This window comes from Ceratosolen solmsi, unplaced genomic scaffold (genome assembly GCF_000503995.2).
Source record: "Ceratosolen solmsi marchali unplaced genomic scaffold, CerSol_1.0 scaffold6, whole genome shotgun sequence".
NCBI classification, from domain to species: domain Eukaryota; kingdom Metazoa; phylum Arthropoda; class Insecta; order Hymenoptera; family Agaonidae; genus Ceratosolen; species Ceratosolen solmsi.
The window spans coordinates 2,907,152-2,928,924 of record NW_011948414.1 but is presented as its reverse complement, the minus strand read 5'-3'; the positions used below and the strand labels follow the sequence as shown (position 1 = coordinate 2,928,924).

At 27.5% G+C, this 21,773-nt stretch overlaps 1 protein-coding gene across 1 annotated transcript in view; it reads left to right on the top strand.

Moving 5' to 3' along the window:
- The window catches only part of orb2 (cytoplasmic polyadenylation element-binding protein orb2), a 206,034-nt gene that overhangs the window by 142,269 nt on the left and 41,992 nt on the right, over window positions 1-21,773 (top strand). The window contains exon 3 of the mRNA XM_011506645.1: window positions 14,098-14,151. Within this exon, the coding sequence (XP_011504947.1) occupies window positions 14,098-14,151 (54 nt within the window). The remainder of the gene's footprint in view (window positions 1-14,097; window positions 14,152-21,773) is intronic.

Sequence of the window (21,773 nt, the reverse complement as noted above, 5' to 3'; positions counted from 1 at the left end):
CAAGGACTCTGTGTGTGCTTTTGCTTTTTTATTCTTCTCGGCTGGATAAAGCAAGCGATAGATATTTAATTGGCGTAAAGCGTTGATCTCGGTTTCCTGCCCTCGATCGTTCGCGTCCAAATTAATAACAAACGCCTTCTATTATCGGTCGAGGTTAATTCTTAGACATTGTTGAAAACAAAAAAACAACAAAAAGGATATTATTTCGCGAGGCAGTCTAAACGTTCAATCGTGGCAAAGAAAGATTTTTGCCCATTTGTAAATATCAGAATAATAGATTGCGAAAAATTATATGACTCGGTAAGTTTCAATCATCTATTTCAAGATTTTCATGAAAATATCGCTCAACCATTTCAATAACATTATAACGGATAAAAATTGCAAAAATTTTTAATCTTGATTTTATTTGTTTAGCTTACAATTAATTGGTAGTTATGCTTTTTGCCAATATAATTTAATTGCCATTTCTTCGTTAATTTTCTGTAAGATAGTTTACAGTTAGTTGTTGCTCAGTGATTTGTGTCGGTTTATAAAGTCATTATGTGCTTACATTTATAGTTTTATTATTATATTTATTGCAAAATAAAATGAAGAATTTATATTTGAATAATTTATGTAGGTAATAACGCAGGTGTTAATTTACAAAACGAAAACATTCAAATTAACACCGAGAGATGATTTATTTAAAAAAAAAAAAAAAAAAAAAAAAAAAAAAAAAAAACACAACGGGTAAATTCAGGATTCATAAAATACAATTTTTATATTATAGTTTTCTTTTAACTTATCGAACAGATCAGATCGGACATAATTAAAAAATTTGTCGTCTTTTGCGTAAATTATAACAAAACATTCTCAGCCATATGGATTGAAATCTTGATTAGCTATTGTTAATAATATGGTCGATCGTAACAATAAATAATAATAATGTCGGTGGATCGATGGGCAGGTAGGAAATTTACAGAGTTTCAAGATAAAATGAAAGTGCGTAAGTGATTTTATACGCAGGTGCATGTGTACGGTAATTGCGCTAGTCAACGTGATGTTATATTCATCAGCGGTGAAAGTGCCGATTGACGAACTCGTGCATCTCGCGAACGAAATGACCACCAGTCTGCTCCAAAATGGCGTAACAGGCTTATAATTGGCACTTTTTACACCTGCGCTCTAACCCATTTATTTTTTGTCTTCTGGTGCCGCTATTCTAGCGTGGCAGCTCCGAAAGTCGTTGATTCGGAAAATTATCGGAATACGCGCCTGACTTTCCTTCCGATGATTGCTTTTATTCTCCTTCCTGTTTCCTGAAATTCGTCGCGCCGCTCATTAACCAGCAACACCGAAACTACACTTGTCATTGGTCTCATAGATCTTTCCAATGCCTGTATCCCTTTGGAGGTACTTTCAATCTAACGTCTGCAACGTAGATTCCTCCTTAGGAGATATTTAATGGATTATTTTAATACTTTATTTAAGGCTGTTGGCAAAATTTGTTTTATACCATCAATAATTGAATGAAATAAAAAGTATAATTAAATAAAGTAATATTATACCGGATGTATTTCAGATACGTATGTATACAAACATGAAAATATATGAAAATATATGAAATGTAAATTGAAACAAATTCTTAGGAATTCATAGAGCGTTTACGTTTAATCGTTAGTTAGTCGAGATAAATAATTACTAATTTTTAATGGCAATATGTAAGTCTATAATTTGGATAGGATATTACGGTACTGTCTACTTCTATGCGATAGTGTAAAATATTTTGTAGCTCAACGAAAACTAATAAATCAGGAGCGAGGATGATTTACATATATCTCCAAAGTACGGATTTATATGCACGATCATAAAAATCTTTAGTACATGCAAAATCTATCCCTTTTCTCAAAGCTCCTTTGCTTTTGTCATCCGTTGATTCGTGCAAGTTGTCCCGCGTTTTATGCAACCTTTCTCCAAAGTTATACTTGTTCGTTTATTGGTTCTCGATGCTTTCACTGCTTACAATATAGTAAAATTTTTGCCAAGTCGGTATAAGTAATACATTATTGCAGGATAATGTGCATTTCACACTGACAGTTGAATTTTATAACCTGTCGTGAATTTGTTGTTCTCGATGGATAATAAAATGTAAATTTAGATTTACTGTTTCTATTTCACTTCAATACATACATGGTACACACATGACACCTAAATTATAAAGTAAAGACAATATTATTAATTAATTGTTTCAGGCAAATGCGCAATATGTCGAAGCGCTAGTTGTTTTTACATTGTAAATTTTCTTTTCTAATCAATAAATGTTTTTCTTTTTTGCCTCTAATGGTTCGTGTCCAATTACATTTCAAGGCTCGCATAAAATTTTCATATTTAATTGAATCGATGAAATCATTCTGCTATTCAATTAATAGTTTTGCAAAAGTCCTATTATATCTTTACACACGCATGCGCGCGTGTGCACGTGAATTTATCGTAGTGTACTACAGTGTGATAATTTATTTCACGTTTTAAATAAATTTGAACGAAAATATCCAGTTTGTTAAGTGCGAATGTAATTAATTAAAATGCATAATTACAATAGCATATATAATTCTTAGGTTAATTTTCACTTGTACATTAAGAAAACTATCGCATACTATTCGCAATGCATTTTAGGCAATTCAATTTTTGCTATTTATCAGTACTTAAAAATGATTAACCTGCATATGAAGTACATATAATTACAATATGTAGGCCATCGATTCATTTATCATGAGTTGTAGACATGCTTATGTTTCGAAAGCGATTAACGTCAATCAAAATCACATTAATTGTAAATATTTACTAGATAGTAGAAGTTTATGCTTTTATATTTAACGTGTTTATATTGATTTTATTGAAATAATTTAAATTTAATTAACGATTCTAATTGAGACAGTTACCGAATTTTTTATTACAATTTACTTATGCATTATATCTCGTATCTCTTATCACTAATCATAATTTCATTCATAAAATTAACATTGACATATATAAATTGTTAAACTTATAAGTCATAGTGTAACGTTTATTTATTATCATAAATTGATTTATCATTAACTTTTGCCGTTAAATTTTTATTTAATTTTGAAAAGTATTTCTTATATTAATATAACAATGTGCGAAAAATCTACACCTATAAATTTCATATAAATTCTATATAAATTGCATTATTTATTTAATTAGTCAATGTATTTGCGTATGACTGTTAAGTTTAATCACCGTGCGTAGCAAGGCTATTGTGTTCTGTAAGTGACAATTATATTTTATTTTTTATATTTAACGATAGCTTACAATTAGTAATTCATCCTACCATATTAAATTATTCATTTTAAATCTTAACGTTAAATTTAATATCATTAATCAATAAAAATGTTACCGAAGCACGTTTGTAGAACGATAATCATCAGGAACATTAATGCGCATGCATTGAAACATTGATAAATCATGTTTTCATAACATTAGAGATCGGTATCATATACATTTTATTAAATAAATGAAGTCGTAGAAAGTCATTATATGGTATGTTTAGCTTGGAAAGATGAATACTTTGATCACGACTTTAACCCCCTCTAATCACGCAAGACATGCCCTAAATAAAATGTTCGATGGAAAAGTTTTCTTTCACACATGATAAGTAATTGGAAAGTACTGAAACAAATTACCGGGTATTAAGTTTTGACTTTTTTTGGCAGGTTCCTGACATAATTATTAATTACAACACGAATATTTCAATACCCCGATAAAATCCTTTTTACATACCCTTTTCTAATTAATTGTAATTGTAATATGTTTATTACCGAGTCATTACATATACAAATAAAATCATATACAAATATTTTATTATTTTCCATGCTAACGTGATTTTTTGGTGTTAAATAGTTACTTTTAAATCATCATTAAGTATGTAATTATTATTAATTATATATCTAAACTAATTAATTAAATATCTAAAATATTTATTCTAGAAATTATCCAGCGTTTTATATGTATTTTTAATAGTAAAAAAAAAAAAAAAATAGATAAATAATAATAAAACAGCAACATCTAATGCTTTTTAATATTTATTAATAAATTTTATATAGATAATAAATATTGTTTATATATATAAAGATTTACGGATACTGATTTTTACTACTAACCGCGAAACGAATGCAAAAAAAGGGCAAGTTATACTTTGCGATACTGCCAGCCAAATTTTTAAAATAATTGCAACGAAACAATTATTTATAGAATTTACGAGAAAGGAAGAAAAGTCAAGTGAAAATTCACATCATTTTTTCGTCTCCGATGATGTTGCCTATGCTCGTGTGTGTTTGTATCAATAAAATAAAAAGCTTTGTGTATATTTTTCGAAAATTAATTTTTAATGGCATTGTACTTGAATTGGACTTTCATTTTCATGTCTTTACATAACCGACTAGCGCGTGTAAAAAAGTTTTTTTTTAGTTAAACTATGCTTTATTTGCTCATTAAAATAGTGTTAATACTTTAAAGCTATAATTTCTCAAAAGGAATAAACTTCTTTTTGATATATGTTTAGTTGCTAACTTAGAAGATAGCATTATCCTTTTTTGCATAGTTAGCGCACGTAACTTTAACAAGAAAAGGAGTTTCTACGTGGGAAAAATAACGTTTTGATCAAATGTATAAAATAAATGAAATAACCTTTCTCTTTAGGTTACAGTGATGTGCCTATTTACAGGTTATTCCTTTGAGCTTTTGCCGCGTTTAAATAATTGCTTAATGCATTTGATGAACCCAAGAAAGTTTCTATACGATTTTAGTATTACGATTACTTAAAAATCGCACTTTCAAGTACTGTTGTCATTTCAAATAAAAATGTTATTGATTTTGAAAAAAATAAGAAAAAAAAAAAAAAAAAAAACAATATTATTTTTATATAATTCTGTATCGTACGATCCCGTAACCAATAGTTATTTTACTAATATAATAAAAAGAATATTATTTCGTAAAGTGTCGTTTCATCTGTATCTTGGATTATGTCGAGAAATATAAAATTCCACATCTTGCAGCTATGAATTAATAATTAATTGCATTGTCGTTATAATAGTTTTATCGAAATTCCATTTTGTGCAAAGAATTATGAGAAACTTGACTCTAAATTAACGTAAAATTTCTCGGCTTTCAGAAAATTTGCAATTTCGAGGATCTGAAATTAGCATCCCCATTAAAGTGCTAGGAGGGTAACCCTAATTAATAACGAGAGGTTGAGCCCTCCATTGCAATTATCGGTTTCGCGTCTCCACCCTTGGATCGATAAAGTCATATAACGAGCTGCATGCACTCGTAGATTTCGATCGAAGGCTAACTTAATACGCAATTTTGTATCTCACGTGGAGCGAGTTTGTGTCAAATATGTTCTCGGTGTAGGTTTCGCCAAGCGATTTCCACTTTTTCTCACTCAATATCTCTACTTCCTCTTCGGGAATTTTATTACATCTTAAGTTGCATTTGGACTTGGCAATATACATAATGATACTACCACATAGATTTGGAAAGTAATTTCAAAACTACTTTTCAATAAATTTAGTTGATTTACGACATATCGTAAGGTGATTGAAAGAATATTTGTATTTGATGTACTTTTTTTCTTCTTTTTTTTTACTATTATAATCGATATAATTAATTCATTCTAAGTTCATTGGAAACTTCTTCATTTTATTTAATTTTTTTTTATTTCATCGACGGAGCTGTAATTCCTAATTTTTCATAAAGTCATTACTAGAGGCTTTTATAATGGTATTATATTATGATTTTATAAGTAATAAATATTTAAAATTCGTTTAATCGTGTATACGATAGTAAAATATAATTCTGGATGGTAATTTTAAATAGATTTCTATGCCTTGTGACAACATTCCATCGGTCTCGTCACTATCGTATATGCATTTATCAATTGTTTAAAAACTCTAATAGATTTGTATTGAAAAAAATTACTCATCGATTAATCCAATATCGAATTACGTGTTGTATTAGATTGAGCAGTTTTCGAAGTAAAGCTTCGAAAATTTGAAAAGGACTTGAAAAAAATGCGACGCTTTATTAATCGGTATTGTATTTTTTTCTTTTAACGAATCTTGCATATTAATGAGACAAATACCGAAATAATTTATATCTATTTCGTAGAGGATTTATGTAATTTATTGATTTCAAGAACACATGATGAATGCTTTATTGTCGTAGCCCTCTAATTTTAGTATTATCTCAAATATTTTTAACCGAACCCTTTTTATACTAAACGAAGAATTAATTATTAAAGTCGAGTATAAATAATGTATATATGATGAACGAGTGATGGGGCGACGGGGGGGGGGAGCAATAAGGAAAAGATAAATAAGTTATTAATTGATTTTCCAATATCATTACCAATATTAAAGTTAAAAATGATTGTTCGCACAGATACGCACACTCACAAAACTTTTCACGTTTCTATAATTGGTAATTTCTTCGTTATTCATGATTTAATCACTATAGTTAAATACTCTTTATCTCATTAGTAATTTATCAAACTAGCCGAGGCTTAAGAAAAGTGACATAATTTAGGGGAGCCAAGGATAAAATAAAAAGTCAAGGATTTTATGAAACTCTTGAATGATATGTATATTATCTTCTTTGGCTTGAATTTTACCACAACAATGACTAGATTCGTCGGTATTTCTTTCATAAACGTCATTTAGAGTAAATACTTTCTTTTATCATTTCCAAAATTTTATGCATAAGTTAACTTTATATTAACTTTGACTAACTTTGATTAACAAAAGTTATGTATTTACTTGAATAAGTTTGTTTTTAACTGATTTTTTTTAATTAATTATACGCTGTACAATTCATTAAGATGGTGTTAAAATGGTTAAAAAAAAAAAAAAAAAAGAAATAAGAAAAAAAGTAGAATATTGAAGAGAGAATATTAGAATATCGATTCAATATAGAAAAAGTACATTGCATTATTGTAATGATTTGAGAAAATGATAAGTTTCGTATGAATAAAGTTTTAGAGATATGAAGAAGATATTATTCAATAGCTAGAGAGGATATTTAGGAAAAAGTTCTTTATCGAAATGATATCTTACAATATTTGGTCATACAAAAACAATATACCTCCTGTTCAATAGTGAAGTAGTGAAGTAATCGTGAATTGATTGAACAAGAAAATCAGCGAGTAACTTTAGCGCGAAATTGATAAATGCATCTCGGTATAGATTAATGACTTTGGCTCGTGAAGCGCCTCGTCACTCGGGAAATCCTTGGATTTCATCTTCTTTCTTATCTTTTTTCTGGGCAGTCACTCACTTTCACTGCTCGCTTGTTTAATTTTCATAGACTTTTTTTTTTTATTTTTTACCCATATGATTTTCTATATACCTTGGCGTTTACTTGTACTATTACTTATTTTAACAGCATCCGTTCTGAATATCCTTATACCTTATAACGGTATATATACATATATATATATATATATATATATATATATATATATATATATATGTATGCATGTATGTATGTATGTGCGCGCGCGCTCGTGTGCGTGTGTGTGCGTGCGCTTGTGTTTGGCTCATTACTAATTCACGTATACGATACATTTGGAAATTAATCGGAAATCCAATTTAGATAGCAGCAATCCATATTTAATAACTGGATAATCATTAGGCAATAGAAATATATCTAAAGTTGCCCGCTTGTGAAGAAAATTACATTACTTGCGACAAGTACAGCTAATATTACTCTACAAACATATTCAAATAACCCCAATTATCAATCTGCTCCATCATTGACAAGAGAGGATTTTACGATCCATTATTCGCCGAGCGAAATGCATAAGCTGTAATTCTATAATATGGAGAAAAACGAGACTCACCTTTTCCTTGAACCGAATAACGACGCGACTCTCCAATCGTCGAGCACGGATCCCAGGACTTTGACTCCACGACGAATGCACCTCTACCTCCCTCCTCTTATCTATTTGCCGCATCGTGGCCGCTGTTACCGAGCAAAGCCAAGATTGCAATTCATCCCAGAAGCTGCGCGACCGTAATGCCAGCGGCGTCACGTAGCGCATCTGTCGCCACTCATTAGGGCGCCTTAATCTTTCGCGCGCCAAGCCATTGTAGACGCGTAGTATAGGTGTAGAAAATCCTCGGAACCAATGTGTCTCTGGCGTAATTATGCTAGCCGCTGCAGAGCGAGTAACTTCCGTATAAAACGACTACAGCTGGGTACTGCACCGTCTCTTAGAACGAACGGTATAAAATGTGAGAGAGCGCGCTCATTGTAGTTCGATGTTCCGTGCACGATGATAAAAAAATCCTTCCGTATACTTTCTTTTCTCCGATGTGTCTACCAGGCTTAAATGTTAATTTACGCTGATAAATAAGTAATAAGTTTATCCGGCTGCAGGTCAAATAGCCCTTTGGTATCTCGGAAGGAGGCTGTAATTCAGCCATATTTATTTTATAATGACTCGGCATTGTGGAAGCTACGGTTGTAGCTCGGCAGCCATTAATTCTAATGCGCTGAAAAAGTTATTCCGACTGTATTGTTGCAACAGCCAGTTGCTTTTACGCTAGATCTAGCTGTACTTTATAATCTTTATAAATTAGTGCATATAATTATCGAATATATATATATATACATATGTAAATACTTTCTGCATGTGGCCTAGCTCGCTTAAATCCGCTTGAAAAATGAAAATCGACGAGCGTGGAAAAGTAGAAAGCACAGGGAGCGTTTTCCAAATAGCTCATGTCGAATGACTCTTTCTTCCCAGGTGCTTGTGCCCGCGAATTTACATTCGCCTCACGGGGGAGTCAAAGCGAATACCAACTGAGATGCCCTCACGATTCTCAAATTTTAAGGTCAAACGTCTTTTTGACTCGAGGCGATTTTATCAAGGAGCCACTCGCGCGTCCGTTAAGTCGCGATCACTTGCATTTCGGCTTCGGCCAAACCGCATCTATTCATGTCTTCTCCAAAGCGTGGGAATTCGTGACTCAACCTACACCTATAACTACAACTATATATTCCCTATAGATTTCTAGAGCTCCCAATCTTTATTCCTCACTTTGTTTTGCTTCGCGTCTTTTCCCTTTATCTTTTACGTACCTTACATTTTCATGTTTTTCCTTCTGGTTTATTATTCGACGCTAAAAGTGCCTTTATTTTATTTGCTCGTATATTCCTACTAGTTTGAATAAGAAATATATTGAGGAGTGTATTGTGTAGTTCATCGTTCGTTCTCTTAAACATTTCAAAATTCTTCGAATTTTATAAGAAAATTATTGTACTTGGGCAGCATTGGTATTCGTCTTAAAAATAAAACAAAACAAAATAAAAAATGCTATCAATTGTTAAATTTTGCCTCGCTTAAAAGCTTAATTAGAATTTTTATTATCTTTTGCGATAATATGAGCAGTACAAGTTATAAGTTTACTTTACTAAAAATTTGTCGATAACTCCTAGACTTTTACATTGATAAATGAGAATTTTTTATAGAAATTTTTTTCTTTTGTTAAATATATTGATAAACTCTATAGCTCTATTTTTATACGCCGTAGAAAAAAAATCTTAGGAAAAAAAAGTAGAAATTGTAGTTAAAATTACATATAATTTATAAACAATGCAATTTGAGGTGGGAAGGGGGAAGGGGGGAGGAGGTTTGGAACTTGCGAGCAATTTAATTTTTTTGCGGTTAGAGCTGGAATCTTCTTAATAGTTAAGAGAAGGTGGCTGATGTTATTGAGAGAATTTCTTTGAGAGAATGCTTTCTCTCTGCGTTGACTTCCTACGATACCGTAGATAAAAACAGATTAAGAAAAAGAAAAAACCATTGACCATCTTTTTTAACGTTAGTTAAAAACATTATATTACAAGCTATACGTTTTATCACGTTATGCCAAGTTTATTATATGTTGGCAACAAATTCAGAGACTCTTCAAGCGAGTCAATTAATCGTTCTCACTTTGACATTACGCAAGCCTTTTATATTTCTTGATTGATAAATATATTTCTTGAGGGATAGAATCTGTATTTATTATTTATTTATTTATTATTTTTTGTTTTTATTATGAAAAAAAAAATAAAAGATTATTTATTAAATTTTATATTATATTATATTAAATTATATTATTATATTATTTTATTATATTATATTATTATTATATTATATTATTATATTATATTAAATTATCTGTTAAAAGATAAGTTATGCAATTCAGATCAAAATTGATCCAATTGATAAACATGGAATCTAATATCTTCACAGTTTATTCATATTTCCATTTAAGATTTTACAATTTTTTAAAATATTTTCAAACATTTTCCCTGCTTGAGTTGCATAAAAAGAGATAAATATCGATATTTGGAAATGTAATAAATGAAGCTCGAAATCTATTTTTAATTCTCTACATTTTTTATAATTTTTCTATAAATATGGACATACAAACTTTCTTATTATTACATTATTATATGTTTCACTAGTATTATTTATAATGACAGGGTAAACGTGGATTAAAAATTTAAATGTTCTGATTAGTTTCTAAACTTTCTTTACATTTGCAATTGAAATTTATTGCTGTAATTTTTAAATACTAGCAGTTTATATAGTTTTATCATTTATATAAGCCGACACGATTAAAATATACTGATTTTTATATTTTTAAATTTATAATACAACATAGAACGAGAATTAACAAAAAGTAAAACAGAATTTGTTGATTAAAACTAATTATCATTTTTTATAATAATATACTAATTCTAGTAATACTAGTAGATCTAGTTAGCTTGTTGGCTTTTGTTGATTTTATATTTTAACAATTAAGAGTATTGCTAAAATATTTATAAAGTTTCATTGATAATGTTTCCTTCTTTAACTCTTTTTTCATTCTTTTTATTTATCTATTTCTAATGTATAGAAAGGTGAGTCATTGCTGTTTAGTTGAGTCTTAGGAAACTACTTGCTTCATGAGCCTCATACGTTCCACTTGATGACTCCCCTTTTTTCTCTTTTCTTTTCCGTCTTTTATAATAAGTCCTTTAAATTTTTTTTATATTATTCGAAGGAAGCATACATTTTTGCTGATCTAATGACTTTTATGATATATTAATAATATTTAATCTATATTAAATATTCTTTAAAATAACATTATTCTTTAAAATTAAGTCAAATTTATTTAATTGACATTAATAACTGTAACGAATAACAAAATTACAATATAAGCCTTATCTTTAATAGAATCCTTTAAAGGAAGATTAAGTATAATACTTGTTTCTAATAAAATATATTTTGATAATTTAGTTGTAATATACTGTTTTTACGAGTGTATTGATTAGCAATTGTACGTGTATATTACATTCTTATTGTAAACAAGCTATAGGCAATTCTTTATGTATATACGTTAGTGTTTATATACGCGCGCGCATGTCGTTTATATTGAAATAATTATTCTTTTATGAAAATTGATTTAATTTGAAATACGAAATTGCCTAGGATGAATTATAATTCTAATATAATTATAATAATTATATGGAAGGATAATTAAGTAAAACTATGTAAAAATGATTGCGACACAAACAAATTTAAGAGTACATTAAGTGAAGGATTTGATTTTGATTTCATGACTCTCATTGAAAGTAAAATATTATATTGATTCTTCTATTATATATCTATTATTATATATATATATATATATATATATATATATATATATTATATTGTGTATTTTACGTAAACGGAATATTCTATATAAAGACCATATTTTAAATTTAAATTATACTCACTGAATATTTAAAATTTGTTAAGTTTATATAAATTATTCTTAATTGAAATTATTCTTTATTAATTAGTTATTATTAAAATGTATATTCATAATTCCTGCATAGATACTACAATACAAGCAGTGAAGTGTACAATACTAAAAGGCAGTTAAATTTTTGATATTTTAAAGTAACCAAAAAAAATATAATAATCAAAATTAATGGTAGGATTAATGTGTTGCCATTTCTTTACCAACTGTTTTATAATTAAATAGATAATTTTAATGTAAAAGTATTATAATATTAATTATAAAATAAAATGGAATGCAATTCGTTAACTGATAAAATATAAAAGATTAATTAAATTATTGCTTTCTTCGATTAATCTTCTTGGATCATAAAAAAGATGAAACACCTTTCACTTTACATTCTACGCACATTTGCATTTGTATTCGTAGATTACATATCCAAATTCAGAATTGGAGCAAGTCACTAGAGCATCAGTCTTAACTAGTGCATGCAAATAAAAAAAAAATGGTATAACTCACACACCGCACGTACACTACCCACAAATTTACTGATGAAACGGGTGTACCGGCATTCCCCTGACTCATGATATAACTTCTCAATTTGGTCAAACTGGTACAAACTGATGAAAAGTACCGACCTCGTGACTTTTGCATGGTTAATACACGTAATTTTGTTACTTAAGTACATTTGAAACATCTATACTATAGCGTGTTAATTTCTTCAAAATAATTTACTTTTCGGTTGGTTTTGATATTCTACAAACATATATTTATACAAATTAATGTTAAATAAATTAATGCTGATAATGTACATATAGTTAAAATATATATTTAAATAAAAATTTTAACAGAAATAATCAAAATGAACTTTCTACAATATAAAAATTATGTTATATGAATTCTAAAAACATTTTTTTGATCATGTGGTATATGTAAAATACACAAAAAAAAAAAAAACATGAAATACAAAATTAAATTCAGTGTAAATTTATTTAGCAACATTTTTGTGTGTAAAGCAATCGAATTAAAAGTGAAGCAGAGTAAAATCTTTGTAGAGACTCGCGAACCTTACGTGAATTATGCAAATTTACGAGAATTTACGAACATCTTATACAAGTGAGGAGATGCATCTTAATTTTTACCTCAACTCGTCCTTTTTTCTCGTTATTCGGGTACATAAGCAATAAATTATATGTATTTCATGTGCACTCACGCGCATAAATTTCAAAGCTGGAGTACTTCTCATCAAAATTACTGTATGTGATTTAAGCATGTGGTCACTACCACATCTTTTTTTCTTTCTTTTTTGCTTTTTCATATTACTCGAATGCCGTTAAGCTGATAAATATAACAATACTTTAGATAAATATGGACACTTGTCGATATTTTAGAATGCTCATTTATATTATTGTTCGGGAATATTCATTCTAGCGTGCGAGAATATTTACAAATTTCCAAATAACTTCTTAATGTCACTCAGGGTATGAATTTGATTTTATTGAATATGTACATATAATAGAGAGGAAAATATTTAAATTATATTATTTGGACAGTTGAATAATTAAGATTTATTGTATAATTAAATATAGAAATCTATCTATAATTACATTAGATTTATAATAAAAGCATATATATACATGTTTATGCATATATTTAAATAAAATTATACAGTAAAAAAAAACTGTGTGTGAATCAGAATGTTAATAAAAAAAATTGTTAAAATCAACGATTACTAGTTTATTATAATATATTCACAGATCTACAGAAAAATGTAAATATATATATATATATAACTTATAGTTATATTTATTATAATTATAAATTTATTATATTATAAATTTATTATAGTTATTTTAAAATAATTATGTACCATAGATTTTGATTATTGTACACATTTAATGTGTAAGAATATGTATATATTTAAGTTGAACATTGTTTTTCGGAAATTAATTATATAAGTTTTATATAAATAAGTAAAATATAATATTTCATAATTTTTATTGAATATTGAGTTACTGAAAATAAATGCAAATAAAATTAGGTGAGTTAAATTATATCAAGAAAATACTATTTTGTACCTACATGCACGCTTTTAGAAAAAATTGTAAAAATATAAAATGTAAGGTGCATTGATAAAAGACTTAGAAAATTAATGAATATATACGTTTTTCTATATATTACATTATTTTCGTTAAAATACCAATAAATATTTCATTTGCTCTAAAGCTACTATAGTATATACAAAAACATAATTTTGATTTCACAATCTTTTATGTTTCAGGATTCATAAACTGCAATACCAACGCGACATTGCAGTCACTTGCTCAATTACACGGTAAGTTGTATCTTTAACTCTTATTTGTTATCTTTATTGGTGACATTCATTTACAAGTAAGGTAGTGACAAATGTTTATTGTACATTTATATGTTTTATATTTTGCTCTTAATATGTGCAATACTAAATTTTTTAATATATTTTTTAGTATAATATATAACGAGAACTTATATTTCCATTAAAATCAAATTAATTTTTCTATTGCTATTTTCATCACTATATCTAATTTATTTTTTATAATTAAGCGATTTTATTCATTCGAAAATATAAAAAATTCTAAAGTTTAATGTATAAACTCATGTAGTTAGCCTATTCCGTCTGATTTTTTTATCATCATATGTTACAGTAAGAAAATATGAAAATTCTAAAGATATTTTCCATGTAAAAGTTAGATAAATAAAATTAAAAAATATCAATAATTATACATGAATTAAATCACATATATGTATATATATATGTGCGTATAATTTGCTTACTTATGCTTTTAATTTTACATCTTTCTTTCAAATATTTAACATTGCTGATGCGAAGAAGCCTTAAAAGAAAAACAAAAAATTAAAATAAAATATGTGAAGAAAAAAGAGAAAGTAGAAGTATAACTTAATTGCAATTTATGTTTAATAATTTTGAAGACGTCCACTTAACTGCTGAACGGAAGAAATTTAATCTGCTTTTTAATAAAATTTTAATGTTTTTTTTTTTTTTTTAATACCCTTACACGAAATACTTACAATCCAAAATTGATAATCAGATTTTTATCTAAATAAAGGATATAAATTAAAATCTAATACGATATTTATCTAGATTTTAATTTTAATCATGTAATATTTCAATATTTAAAGATCTTTTAAATGCATTAGAAAATAGTTCATCTATTTAGTATAGGAATTCCGAGTGTTTTTTTTTTTGAAACAGAATGTATTCCCATTATATTTATTCAATTTATCAATTTACGAAATGATTAAGAATTATTGACTAATAACTGGAGTTATGTAATATTTTGCTTTGCTTGACTTATGAATTATAGAATGAAAATTTATTAATAATGGAACAACTACAATTTTAAAAGGCATAATTAGCATTCGTAACGATCAGGAAAATTAAAATAATTTTGATTGTCGCTCATTTGGTTACGCATTCTTTATTGATGAAAAAGGGAATTTTCGAAAATAATTTCAACTTTACTATGCTTAATAATTTATATAAGTATTTACAAAAAAATTGAAAATATTCGTTAGATAGTAATTTTAGCTAATATGTAGGATAGTATTGACAGACTCGTTTTTTAAACCCTTTTATTTATCGAGATTCGTTATTTCTGTCATAAAACAAATGACCACTTGATAATTATCACCGCCAGTACTCTGCTAAAATACTTAAATAAAAAAAAAAGGAAGAAAGTAATACAAGTACTTTAATTGAATTTTATTTTGAATCGCTGGTTTTGAAATCAGTAATATTAAATTATTTCTATAATGTAATATCAAATGATAATGGAAAGAGAATGAATTCATTTTTTTTTTAATTTCATTCTTCATTTTTTTAAGAAATAATTTTATATGATATACTTACAAGGTATGTATGATTAAGATGTTCTTTTAAATTTTTCTATTTGTTTTTTATATGTTTATATCTTACATTTCGTTTATATTTACAAATTTGATTTATATCCTTAAGATTATTTTGTTTGAAATATAAAATATCTCACATTCATATAGTTTCACAAATTCTATATAAAAATTCATTATACTGTTATTATAAGCGAATATGTTTATTGTATATTTATGTTTATATATTTATTTTAATATGTTTATATGTTTATAAATTTATCTGATCTTATGGATTTCAATTAAAATTAAAATATCTATAAATATTTAACCAAACGCATATGATTTATGCTTGTAAAAATATATTATTTATATGCAATCATAATATGTAAATGAAAATTATTAGAGAAATACAGAATAAGAAATATAATAAAATGTGTAGATTGATATTGATATTCATATTGTCATATTATTTCTAAAAACTTTTTCACAAAATTACTGAAATTATGACAGTAGTGCATAAGTTCTCTGTATCTTAAAATGAAAGTGACGTGATGTGGGAAACGTAAGCTGATATTCTTAGATCAATGGTCCGATGCTATGCTTTTAACGAATTTCATCATAGAATACAGAAAACGAATATTTAGCTTTAACAATGTAACAAAAATTTAAACGTATATTTATCATTGAAGATTATAGATCTTATAACTATTAAATGGAGATATAACTTAAATATTTTCAAATTATAAATGATTATTTAATATGGGATCATAAATTATACAATTTATAGTCTTTAATTAAGTTGAAATACACTTTAGCTATAAAAGAATTATTTAATAATATTTCACAGTATATACCCGCTTTTATACAGATTTTAAGTAATAAACAAAATTTTGTGTATGGTGAGCTCGATGCCAATAGATTCAAGTTTATAAAAATCTACTAGAATAATAAAAAGAATTTTTGTAATTTATTAATATTTTGTATTATATAATTGTAAAAATAAATTTCAATTGAAATTATCGAAAAGACATTGCAAAGAAGTCATTTGCACGAACAGCATGTTGGAGGAGTGTCGTAATTGTTTTAAGCTTTCTTCTCTTTCCACATTTTTCTTCCCAAAAGTTTCGCTAGTAGAATTCCATTTGACACAATTCTAAGATCGTTGGGGCTTGTGTTTATAACGGAAACAAAGGAAAGGTAACGACTAAACTATAATTCGGCAATTCTATTTTGTCCTTTTAAGAGTATCTCTTTTATGCAAAATAAGAACTTGTAAAATAAGCGTAAAAATGAATTGTTTATAATAACCAAGTATTATTAACTGTTGCAGTATCTTCGTGTTTTTCATATATCAGACATTCGATTCATTATGTATGTAACGTATGTTGTTATTACGCTCAATTATGTCATTTTAAAATTTCTTTTTTAAAGAATTAGTGTTTCCCTGAAAAACTAAAAATATTAGCTCTTATGGGTGAAATATTATTTTCGTATATTTTCAACTATTATACCAATCAAATATATTTTCAACAATTAAATTCAACTATATTATACCAATTTTATCATACGTATTACCAATACTTTAATGATTATCCATAGCTTAAGGAGTAATACTTTTTCTTAAAATTCTAGTATGCTTTAAAATTTGTATTTATAAGCATAAATGAAAATTTTTTTTAACTAATTTATTATTTGTATCAAAAACAATCAAAAAGTGAACATAAATTTTACAAAACAGGAATAAAAGTATAAATTTTGCCAAGTACATTTAAGTTAAAATAACTTTTCATGTTTCTACCTGATATTAAAAAAAAAAAAAAAAAAAAAAACATAAATTTTCTTTATTAAACGTATAAGGATTGTTTTGGTAATAAATATACAAATATTCTTATATTTATTTACGTATAATCACGGTATATTGGATGTTGTATATTGGGTGATTTAACAAATTTTAAAATCCTACGACAAATGTATGACAGTTTTATATCAGATAAATAAATCAGATAATTATTTACTACCTTTAACGTAAGTCTCATATACTCAGAGATTTAAATTACATAGAACACAAATTATTGACAAGTGAGAATTATCGAATATGGACAAATATTTGACGCCCAATTTCTAAATAAATAACCATAAATTTCGATTAAATATTTTTTAAAATTGCAAACTGAATATTCTCCTAATTACTGAATGGTATAATCGTGAAATCTAATTATTTTAATAAAAGATAGTAATATTAATATAAAAACGAATTTCCTTTCATCCCTATCAATTAGGAATATTAATATTTTCTTGACTTGTGTGAAAATATGAGTCCATAATGTAAAATCATAGAATAATATGTAGCAAATAGACGTAAGAAATAAAAGTTCCATCATAATAAACAGAGAGAGAGAGAGAGAGAGAGAGAGAGAGAGAGAGAGAGTGACGTATATAAGGAGAGTCAAAAAGTGTGAGGAAGCACGAAACGAGCGGTGAAGGAGCGACTGAACGAAATCAATATAAAACTCAGCCGCGTTTCTTGCTGACATCTGAAACCGCAGAACCACAGCCAAGTGGCGCATTAGAGCTAAAAGCCTTTTTCTTCTCCCTTGCCGCGCATTCCGTGGCATTTTCTTGTGGCGTATTGTTTTCGCTGAATTTCGCTTACGTGTGTACACTTTTTGGTACACGTGGAGGTTTTTAATGCTTTTCTTTAGTTTGACTGGTATCAAATTTACGATGTCTCCATAAAAAATTATCTATCAACGCTATTTATGTGTGGAGTCGATTTATTGGGGCTGAAACAACGACATTTCTCAAAGATTTATTGTAAAAGTGTATGTATGTAAAAAAAAAAAAAAAAAAAAAAAAAAAAAAAAAAAATATTTTTGAATTACTTAATACATGTACGAGATAGTTGTTCTTTTGATTTGCCGTTAAAATAACATGAAAATATAACCTAAGCACATTAAATGCAAGAAAAGCATAGAATATAAATTAGTGTGATTTGTTAATAAATCACTCAATCGAAATGGGACTAAATTTTTATAAGTTATTCGAGAGCTAAATTTCATTGTGAAATATTTACTAAAGCATTGTGAGTTATATTGGGACAAGTTGCTTTACTAATATATACTTTTAATGATAACACCAAGCAATCTTAAAAGCACCAATATATTCTGTCAACAGATTACACTTTAATTTATAAAAAAAAAATATATATATATATCAACCATATACATATAGTATTTTACCTATACACATTTTTCTATTTATTTAAATTAAATTATCTACACGCTTAATAGAATTGTGTATCGGTTATCATTTTATCTATCATTGACAAATCAGCAAAAGAATTATAATTATTATTATCTACATTATAAGAATTATAATGTAGATCTTCGAGAACATATTAATCAGATAACGTTTAACATCCTATTAGAAACTTTATAATGAATATTTCCATTTGCTTGGATTTCCTATTTCACGCGTCCTTAGCCGATTGTACGTTAAATTTCCGGAATCGCGAATACGTAATATGTGGATGTACAAACGCGTGAAAATTGCATGTTATAGAAGCTATTCTTTTTTTTTAAATTCTTTCGCTTGCTCAATTACCTAGACATTTGCACAAGAAGACGAATTTGCAGTAATTATGAAACATTAATTACGTATATAAAGTACGCTGTCTGTCGTAGTTAACGTCGACAATAATTTTCAATCAGGTAAATGGGTATTTAGAACATATTACTCGTTTTACGAACTTCGTTGTTTTTCGAATAGAAATGAATAAGGTTGACATTAAGTAAATACAAATATTCGCTCCGATAATTTACGTTCAAAGGTTTAGAAAACTTATTTTATACTTATGATAGCTGCGAATAAAAAAACTCGAAGAAAAATTGTCCATCACGCAAGAAAAATAATCTTAACTAAATACAAGTTTTGATAGAATCGCGTGCAATATTCATTATCACTTGAATCAACTGTATTTTAATAATATTATCTGTTTAATGCACGCAAACATAATGTATAGGTGCATAAAGGATAGATTGAAGTTAAAAGTCCTTTTATTACCGATTAAACTATTTACTACATGTAAATTTATACACGATCTGATTCACGGAAAATTTGTGACTTTAAAGGCGACTTTTACGATTATAATGTCAAATGAGCTTAGAAAAGCATCAAATGCTAAACATAACGGATCCATATAAAAAGAATTTAATAAAAAGAGGAAAGCGTTCCCAGGGGTCTCAGTGTATGCACGCTCGAACGGGGAAAGCCTCGCGATTATCAGGATGTGTGCATACGTAGGTGGTGAACTAAAGGAAGTATCTGACTCGAATCGATTCCTTCGGAACGAATGCCCCACGTGAATGAACTGGCACGCAAGCGCTAACGATTCCTATGTCGAGACCAAAGTTTCTTTCTCGCTTTGTTTCACTCTGCCTCTTTTATCCCCGCGCTCATGTGCATGTAGCGCAAATCCCATTATGTTAGCGTTGCGGCGCCGGCACTTTTTCGAGGAGTACGAGTCTTTCATACCGACACCTGTATTTATCAGGTTTCAGCGATCGACGCTTCTATTGCTACCTTAACCGTGCACTGGGCTAAGGGGAAATTTTGAAACGGCGAAAAGCTTACGTGGAATCGAGATGGAAATTTTGCGATATCAATAAATTTGCAGTACACTCGTTTAGTGCACGAGAATATGAAATGATGATAAACATAATTGCCAGCAGCTCAATTCTAATTAGTGCAGATACATTTTTATAAAAATAATGATTATCTTAATAGTACATTATTAAAAATAAGCATATTTTTTAAATGTTAGGTAAGCAGAATTTTCAACTTTCACGTTTCAAATGCTATGCTAAAATAGTATTGAAATATTCATTAGAAGCATGTTTCAATTAATTATAAAAATTATTTTATACTATTTAAACATTTTTAATTAAAAGTATGTCTTGGGTTTTAATCCGCATTTCTAATAATTCCTAGAGATATTTTCAATTTGATGATTTAATAAATAATATACATACAATGATATTAATATTATGATTGTGCTAATTTTCAATATTACGTGTTATTCGTTATTATTAGCCATATTTTCATTTTGTTCATGATAAATATTGTACATTTGAAAAGCAATTGCTTACAATTACGTTCAAACAGGTTTAAATAATAGTAAATTCTGTGAATTTCCATTTTAATCCACTGCATTACGAGGTGCAACTATTTTGACGACGATAACAATATATTCAGCTTCCACATGTTACGAATATGGATCAGTTATTATATAAACTATTATGTAAAGCAGGAAATAATTATTATGTAAAAAGATAATCAAAAAAGATTGTAAGCGAATCAGCGGATTTTATTACAAATTATTTATCAAACAATTTGTTGACAAATTTAATTACAAGTTTTCAAAATTATTTCTCTTCTTATTCGTAAGAGCTTCGTATTTATAAAGTTCCAAATTTGCAAATGAAGCTATAGAGCAAATCATATTTTTCAACTATTGATTGAATATTAACTTTTATTATTAATATTTAACGATTATAATTCAATCGCCTAATTTCGTATAATGATAGATCTGTAGATTATATACTCTTACGTTTTAATAACATAAAGTTGTAGAACAACTATCGATATATTGAACAATTATTTGCAATAATTGCATAAATATGAATTACTATCAATTAGATAATACAAACTCAAATACAAATGATCAATTTAATTAGAATTCGTTTGTAAGTATAAAATTGTATACGCTATTTAACCTTCCTTACTTATGTAAAAGCATTGATAATATATATATATATATATTACAAGCAAACGCAACGATTCATTAAATCTATAAATAACGCGGAACATGGAATCACATGGCAATATTATGTGCATATTAATATAATTAATGGATTTTTGAAATTGAAATTTTTGTCGAGTAAAAGAAACGTTATTTTCACTGAACTGTTAATAGAATCACTTACATTCCGATTATTCATTGCACATTTGCAAAGATTATTTTCCTCTTTGCACGTGTCTAAGCCTCATGACTTTAGTGCACGCCATCTTGTG